At 39.9% G+C, this 9135-nt stretch overlaps 1 protein-coding gene across 1 annotated transcript in view; it reads right to left on the bottom strand.

Moving 5' to 3' along the window:
- Positions 1 to 5199: 5199 nt before the first annotated feature.
- The window catches only part of hdgfl3 (HDGF like 3), a 29661-nt gene continuing 25725 nt past the window's right edge, over positions 5200 to 9135 (bottom strand). The window contains exons 4-6 of the mRNA XM_008123172.3: positions 8974 to 9132; positions 8408 to 8554; positions 5200 to 5339 (exon numbers count right to left, since the gene is read on the bottom strand). Coding sequence (XP_008121379.1) covers positions 5334 to 5339; positions 8408 to 8554; positions 8974 to 9132 — 312 coding nt within the window. The 3' untranslated portion in view covers positions 5200 to 5333. The remainder of the gene's footprint in view (positions 5340 to 8407; positions 8555 to 8973; positions 9133 to 9135) is intronic.

The following is a 9135-nucleotide window of genomic DNA, read 5'->3' as shown; positions in this document are numbered from 1 at the left end:
TGACTGTTAAGTCCATATCTTTCATTGCTCGGATACTCTCAAATCTTTGTTTTGTTCACCAGCGATATGTTGTTTACGTCCCGACCACAAAGCTTTTCCCTACGATAACCGACTCAGTGTTAACAGAATGCTTTGCTTTAATACTCGAGTTACATGAATACCTCACATTATTACACGTATGAAGCCAAATACGACGCTAACTTAGCTGCTTACAACCTCAAACCTTACTCCCAATACACATCCCAATAAATTTATTCTGTAAAAACAATAGTTTTTTTGAGTTTTTCCCCTGTTTTTTTGTGTACAGTAAACTTTTCAACTACAAACCTTGAGTACGCGAAAGATGGTCCAAGGACAAGCATAACAAGGATTGATTAAAACCAGACGAAACCCATGTTTTCCACAATAAAAGCTGGCATTAAAAAATAAATAAAATCCTCTATTCTCACAATAGCAACAATAATGTACACAGAATAATGGGTTTTGGAATGCTTACTTACTAGTCTAGATCTAGTTTTGCCAGTAGGAAAAAACAAAAAAAAAAATATAGAAAAAGGGTGACAGGATCTTTTTCTTTCTTTCTAAGCTTTCCGGGTTCTTTTTTCCCCCTCGGTCGGATGTTTTGAATTGTTTCCCATAGGGCTTCTGTATCACAATTCAGCTTAAAAAATGGAAGGCATCCCACACGCAGGTAAAGCTCAAATTCTGTTATTGGCATTTGGGGAAAAAAGCTCCTTGTATTTATCTAAAGAAACACAAAAGACTTCCACTAACTCCACATATAGGAACTAAGTCAGAGAAATTTACATTACATCATGGTCTTGAGAAATATTAAAGAGTATAGCTAGCTAGGGACTTTCTAATAGGGAAAAGTTTCTTTTTCTTACAGTACCGACATTTTGAGCAGGACGGTAACTCAAGTACCTTTTGTCAGGTTTTAAACCAAAGATGGTTAGCTTTGGGTTGCTGTGTGTTTTCCAGGCCATAAGGTCATGTTCTGGAAGCATTCTCTCCTGATGTTTCGCCCACATCTATGGCGGGCATCCTCAAAGGTTGGGAGGTCTGTTGGAAACTAGGCAAGTGGGGTTTATATACAGTAGAGTCTCACTTATCCAACATAAACGGGCCGGCAGAATGTTGGATAAGCGAATATGTTGGATAATAAGGAGGCATTAAGGAAAAGCCTATTAAACATCAAATCAGGTTATGATTTTACAAATTAAGCACCAAAACATCAGGTTATACAACAAATTTGGCAGAAAAAGTAGTTCAATATGCAGTAATGTTATGTTGTAATTACTGCATTTATGAATTTAGCACTAAAATATCACGATGTATTGAAAACATTGACTACAAAAATGCGTTGGATAATCCAGAACGTTGGATAAGTGAGACTCTACTGTATCTGTTGAATAATGTCCAGGGTGGAAGAAAGAACTCTTGTCTGTTGGAGGCAAGTGTGAATGTTGCAATTGGCCAGCTTGATTAGCACTGAATGGCCTTGCAGCTTCAAAGCCTGGCTGCTTCCTGGCTGGGGGAATCCTTTGTTGGGAGGTGTTAGCTGGTCCTGATTGTTTCCTGTCTGGAATTGCCCTGTTTTTTGAGTGTTTATTCACAATTTATTTATTTATCATGATAAATTATTATGATTTATTTATATCCACCCCATCAGAGCACGTGATGAACCAACCTGGACACAGCATATTATTTGAGAAATATAAATGCTGTAAATAAATAAAAAAATAAACACAGAAATACTGGACTACTTTAGCAACCACCATTTCAGATTACACAGAGAAAGTTGCCATTGGCCACTTTGATTAGCACTGAATGGCCTTGCAGCTTCAAAGCCTGGTTGCTTCCTGACTGGGGGAATCCTTTGTTGGGAGGTGTTAGCTGGTCCTGATTGTTTCCTGTCTGGAATTCTCCTGGTTTTTTTTGGAGTGTTTATCTTTATTCACAATGTATTTATTTATCATGATAAATTATTATTATTTATTTATATCCACCACGTCAGAGCACATGATGAACCAACCTGGGCACAGCATATTATTTGAGAACACAGAAATGCTGGACTTTAGCAACCACCATGTCAGATTACACAGAGAAAGTTGCCATTGGCCACTTTGATTAGCACTGAATGGCCTTGCAGCTTCAAAGCTTGGCTGCTTCCTGGCTGGGGGAATCCTTTGTTGGGAGGTGTTAGCTGGTCCTGATTGTTTCCTGTCTGGAATTCTCCTGTTTTTTGAGTGTCTATCTTTATTCACAATTTATTTATTTATAATGTTAAATTATTATTATTTATTTATATCCGCCACATCAGAGCACATGATGAACCAACCTGGACACAGCATATTATTTGAGAACACAGAAATGCTGGACCACTTTAGCAACCACCATGTAAAATTGCACAGAGAACGTTGCCATTGGCCACTTTGATTAGCACTGAATGGCCTTGCAGCTTCAATGCCTGGCTGCTTCCTGCCTAGGGGAATCCTTTGTTGAGAGGCGTTAGCATATTAGTTGAGAACACAGAAATGCTGAACCACTCTAACAACCACCATGTCAGACTACTCAGAGGAGCCATTGAAATACACAAGCATGTGGAATATTTCAGTAGAAAGGAGGAAACTATGAAAATGAACAAAGTGCTAATGCTTTTTTGCTTTTTGATGTGTTTCTTTGCCAAGTACTTTTGCATTTTTATATCGCCACTAGCTGTGCCCGGCCACGCGTTGCTGTGGCTTTGTCTGGTGGTGTTGGTGAGAAATTGTTGAGGTAGTGGTAGTATTGAATGTCTGTTGTATGGCTGTCTTTATGTTTAGTATGCACACTGAAGTGGATTATATGGCAGTGTGGAGTCAAGATAATCCAGTGCAAAGCAGATAATATAAGATTCTAAATGGGTTATATAGCTGTGTGGAAGGGCCTTGAGTCTACACTGCCATATAATCCAGTTAAAATCTGATAATCTGTGGAAGAGGCCCAAGTGAGGCCTAACTGTGCCTGTCCCCTGGGCTGAGTAGGTTGCTAGGAGACCAAGTGGGCGGAGCTTAGCCTTCTAACTGGCAGCAATTGGATAAAAACTATTATTCCTCTCCCTGTAATTAGGACTTTATTTTTCTTTTCTTTTTGTTGTATCAACCTAGAGCCGTGAATGATGGGTTGTGTTTTCAAATTTCGAGGTTGGGGGGCCTGTAGTTTTGTTGTTTTGTCCGCTGCCCTGATGCCATCACTCTTTTATATATATAGATTTGTTCAGATATATATATATATATGTATGTATGTGTGTGTGTGTGTGTGTGTGTATACTTTAGCTTTGTTTTTGGTTTTTTTCTCTCTCTCCCTTTTTGATCCTTTTTTAATCGCAGTTTTCCTACTTTCTATACAATCAAACGTTCTCACTCTTTTGATGTTAATTTATCTTATAAGGTAAAATTTCAATAAAATATATTACAAAAATATTACAAAAAAAGAAAGAAAATGAACAAAATCCGGCTGCCAGTACAGTAGAGTCTCACTAATCCAAGCCTCGCTTATCCAAGCCTCTGGATTATCCAAGCCATTTTTGTAGTCAATGTTTTCAATATATCGTGATATTTTGGTGCCGAATTCATAAATACAGTAATTACTACATAACATTACTGGGTATTGAGCTACTTTTTCTGTCAAATTTGTTGTATAACATGATGTTTTGGTGTTTAATTTGTAAAATCATAACCTAATTTAATGTTTAATAGGCTTTTCCTTAATCCTTCCTTATTATCCAAGATATTTGCTTATCCAAGCTTCTGCTGGCCCGCTTAGCTTGGATAAGTGAGACTCTACTGTGTGTGTGTATATATATGTGTGTGTGTGTGTGTGTGTGTGTGTGTATACTTTAGCTTTGTTTTTGGTTTTTTTCTCTCTCTCCCTTTTTGATCCTTTTTAAATCTCAGTTTTCCTACTTTCTATACAATCAAATGTTCTCACTCTTTTGATGTTAATTTACTCTATCTTATAAGGTAAAACTTCAATAAAAATATATTTTAAAAAATTACAAAAAAAAGAAAGAAAAGTAAATGAACAAAATCCGGCTGCCAGTATTAAAAAAAACCCCTCTAAAATCAGGACAGTAAATAAAGAAAAACACTCAGAAAACAGGGCAATTCCTGACAAGAAACAATCAGGGCCAGCTAAGACCCCCAAGAAAACATTCCCTCAGGCAGGAAGCAGCCAGGATTTGAAGCTGCAAGGCATTCAATGCTAATTGCAACAAACAAGACAAGAGTCTTTTCTCCGATTCTGGACACTCCACAAATATATAAATCCCACTTGCCTAGTTTCCAACAGATCTCACAACCTCTGAGGATGCCCGCCATAGATGTGGGCAAAACGTCAGGAGAGAATGCTTCTGGAACATGGCCATACAGCCCGGAAAATTCACAGCAACCCAGTGATTCTGGCCATGAAAGCCTTCGACAACACATGGTTAACCTTCAATAGTCTAGCGAGGGAATAATTGTAATCTCCAGACAATGATAAAGAGTGAATGGGTGTAGGTAGGTAGACATCTCCCGATACAAAAACCCAACCTGCTTAGGAATGGACAAGCCTCCGTCATAAAGATGGTGCCAATTTGATTTGGGGGGCTTTACAATTATGGAGTTCAGGCGTTGCGTTACATACAAATATGTACATTTATGTGTGGCGTACAAAATCTACGAGAGAGATGGGGAATATCTTCTACGTCCTTCTCACGTCTTGAAAATATTTTTTTTCATTTCATTTTTTCATTCTTTTTACCACGCTTGCTTGCAATTGTAGGGGAGAAAGAGCACGACGGAACATACGACGTTATGCGGAGAACCAGAACAAAAATGCACAGGAAAGAATGGATCAAGAGTCATGGTTTGTAAGTAATACGGGTTCTTGTGACTTGCTATGCGGGAACTTGTTTCCGAGCGGTGTACGTATCTTTCCAAAAACAAAAGCAAACGTGAAGAAGAATTGGGAATATTTTTTTTGCCTTTTCTTCAGGGAAACAAAAAGGTATCGAAACACGACGCGTTGGCAATGTTGTCGCACGTCGCACTTGCAAGAGAAAAAAAAAGAACATTTTTTGTGTGTGACGTTCAGAAAAGGGAAACCTCTGGAGGCTGGCGGCAGGGAAACAATGAAGTTGAAAGTCATTACTGAGGACAGGATGGGCATGGATGTGACTAAATGTGCATACGAACAGATATGCTGATGATGAACACATGTGCTGACTTCTATCAAATCCAAGAATATTAGACAACCAAACACGTAACCTTCTTGTGTCTTCCCTTAACGCGCAGCAGTCAATATGTTGGTTAAGTCTGGGAAGGAAACAGAGGGAAAAATGAAATAAGTTTTATTTTATTTATTTATTTTATTTATTTATTAGACTTGTATACCGCTACTCCCAGTTTGGCTCGGAGCGGTTTACAGAAATAGATTAAAACAATACACTTAGCTTTAAAATAACAATTAAAACAACAATAAAAACAGACATAGTCCCGAGTTTTTCACCCATTGAAAGCTTTTAGAAAAGGTTCAAGGGACGGAGTCAGTATTACATCATTAATTAAGTAAAAAAAGGTTAAAGGTTTTCCCCTGACATTAAGCTGTAGCTGGCATGACTGCATGACTGGTCATGTAGCTGGCATGACTGCATAGAGTGCCGTTACATTCCCGCAGAAGCAGTACCTATAGATCTACTCACATTTGCATGTTTTCAAACTGCTAGATCGGCAGAAGCAGGGGCTAACAGTGGGAGCTCACTCCGCTCACAGGAATCGAACTGCTGACCTTTCGGTCAGCAAGTTCAGCGGTTTAAACTGCTGTGCTCCCCTTTATAAAATTTAGGTAAAGTTAAAAGTTTTCCCCTGATGTTAAGCCCGGTCATGTCCGACTCTGGAGGTTGGTGCTTATCTCCATTTCTAAGCCGAAGAGCTGGTGTTGTCCGTAGACACCTCCAGGGTCATGTGGCCAGCATGACTTCATGGAGCGCCGTTACCTTCCCGTCAGAGCAGCACCTATTGATCTACTCACATTTGCATGTTTTGGAACTGCTAGGTTGGCAGAAGCTGGGGCTAACAGCGGGTGCTCATCCACTCTCTGGATTCGAACCTGCAACCTTTCAGTCCGCAAGTTCAGCAGCTCAGCGCTTTAAAGCGCTGCACCACCGAGGGCTCCCCAATGAAGCAAAGAAAGCCCCAAATGAAGACTGGAACCGTATTGGCTAGGGCCCCTTCCACACAGCTGAATAAAATCCCACATTATCTACAATAGAGTTTCACTTATCCAAGCCTCGCTTATCCAAAGTTCTAGATTATCCAAGCCATTTTTGTAGTCAAGGTTTTCAATACATCGTGATATTTTGGTGCTAAATTCATAAATACAGTAATTACTACATAGCATTACTGTGTATTGAACTACTTTTTCTGTCAAATTTGTTGTATAACATGATGTTTTGGTGCTTAATTTGTAAAATCATAACCTAATTTGATGTTTAATAGGCTTTTCCTTAATCCTTCCTTATTATTCAAAATATTTGCTTATCCAAGCTTCTGCCGGCCTGTTTAGCTTGATTAAGTGAGACTCTACTGTACTTTGAACTGGGATATATGGCAGTATGGACTCAGATAACCCAATTAAAGGAGATATTGTGGGATTTTCTGCTTTGATATTCTGGGTTATATGACTGCACTGAAGGGCACTAGGACCCTCTGAAATAGATCCATTAAATGAAGAGGTGAATGGTAAGCCAAAGCATAAGATAAAGGTAAAGGTTTTCCCCTGACATTAAGTCCAGTCGTGTCTGACTCTGGGGGTTGGTGCTCATCTCCATTTCTAAGCCGAAGAGCCAGCGTTGTCCGTAGACACCTCCTAGGCCAGTGATGGCCAACCTATGACACACGTGTCAGCACTGACACGCCTAGCCATTTTTGCTGACACGCTGCCGCCTGCAGATTGATTGGATGACTATGTCTTTTGCGGCCAAATTTGGTGTGATTTGGTCCAGTGGTTTTGTTGTTTACTCCATGGGAATTATGCACATTACATTCTATTATTATTCTATTATTATTGTAGTTTATGATAATATTATTACTATTATATTATTATTCTATTATTCATTATTCATGACTACATTGAAACTAAAATAGAGAGAAATCAGTGTGGAAACTGTAAGAGGTACCATAGATCGTTGTACATGGAAATAATGGTAGTAAATAGTTTTTGATTTATTAAATACAGTTATATATTACAACTAGCTGTGCCCAGCCACGCATTGCTGTGGCGAAGTCTGGTGGTATGGGAAATAAAGTATTGAGGAATTGGTGGTAGTTAAGGTAAAGGGTAAAGGTTTTCCCCTGACATTAAGTCCATTATAAATGGGTTATATAGCTGTGTGGAAGGGCCTTGAGTCTACACTGCCATATAATCCAGTTCAAATCAGATAATCTGTATTTTATAGGCAGTGTGGAAGAGGCCTAAGTGAGGCCTAACTCTGCCTTCTCCTGGGCTGACTGGGTTGCTTGGAGACCAAGTGGGCTAAAACTATTTAGGTGCTTGTGATTTCCTTTTTTTTCATCATTTTAAAATGTATTTATTTATGCAATGCTTTTGACACGAAATAAAAAGTGGGCGGAGCTTAGCCTTCTAACTGGCAGCAATTGGCTAAAAACAATTATTCCTCTCCCTCTAATTAGGACTTTATATTTCTTTTCTTTTTGTTGTATGAACGTAGAGGCATGGATGAGGGGTTGTGCTGCCAAGTTTAGTGTTTCTGGGATGTGTAGTTTTGTTGTTTTGTCCTAGGCCGAAATTTCATTACCCTTATATATATATAGATTATATATTTTTGTTATTTAAACTATACATATTGTGAAATTATGGGTTTTTTTCTCGAAGTGACACACCACCCCAGTCATACTAGGTTTTTTGGTGAATTTTGACACACCAAATGCAAAAGGTTGCCCATCATTGTCCTAGGCTATGTGGCCACTGGCATGACAGCATGGAACGCCATTACCTTCCCGCTGGAGCGGTACCTATTGATCTACTCACATTTGCATGTTTTCGAACTGCTAGGTTGGCAGAAACTGGGGCTAACAGCGGGAGCTCACCTGACTCCCCGGATTTGAACCTGTGGCATTTCGCTCTGCAAGTTCAGCTGCTCAGCACTTTAATATGCTGCGCCACTGGGGGCTCCCTAATGCATAGGTAACCCAACTGATTCAATGTGTCTACTTTGGATAGACCTGACAACAGAATGATGCCTTCTCTCTGTGCTATTGCCACATTCAGCATAGACAATACTAAAGGGAATTGTGACTTGTAGCCCTAGATCCCCACTTTTCAGCCAAGGCTTCGTGTCTGGTGAAAGTATCGGGAGCCTTACCCCTTCACTAGTTTTCTGCGAGTCTGAAGAGGTGTTTCTCGTGTCATTGCCGGCTTCCCCAGCATCAGAGCTGCTCTTGTTTTCTTCCTCTTTGCAGTCTTTGTCATCTTCATCTCCGGGAGATTTCCGCGACTGCTTAGAAGATTTCTGAGTATATCCCATCAAAGAAGAATTGGAGAGACAAAACAAAAAAGCAAATGCTTTCAAAGGACGTACAGGTGAGAGAGAAAACTGCACCTTCTGACAGAGGATCCAAATTCCCATCTTTCCAGCCCTGCAACAGAACCTTTTTTACTTCGTGGGAACATGGGGCTTGAACGGCAAAACTTGCAGCTATTTCTCTTAAATTAGTGCAGACTTTGCTAAACCTAGTGGTGAATCAGGAGTGGGCAAAGTGTGCCAACATGGGCCATGGTTTTAATTCCTAGGAGTCAAAATCTACCATCTCATCCTGACCAAAGCTAACCCTTTTGGGATCCATACATTTCCGATCTTTTCTTTACTTTCTGCTTCCGAAAGAGAAGAGGAAGGGAAGGGTCGGGAGGGGACTTGGGGAGAACCCCTACCTTTGAAGTATAGGATTTTTTCCGTTTTGAGCCCCCTTTTTCATTCTTCCTTTTCCCTTTTCCATCCTCTTCTACTCGTTCACCTTCCTCTTCGCTGCTGGCGTCTGCTGTATTGCCTCCTTCGCCCTCCGTTTCTGATGAACTCTGCTGCTGAATTGCCTT

Source organism: Anolis carolinensis, unplaced genomic scaffold (genome assembly GCF_035594765.1).
Source record: "Anolis carolinensis isolate JA03-04 unplaced genomic scaffold, rAnoCar3.1.pri scaffold_11, whole genome shotgun sequence".
Lineage (NCBI taxonomy): Eukaryota > Metazoa > Chordata > Lepidosauria > Squamata > Dactyloidae > Anolis > Anolis carolinensis.
The sequence above is the reverse complement of the archived record's forward strand: the minus strand, read 5'-3'. Positions and strand labels throughout refer to the sequence as shown.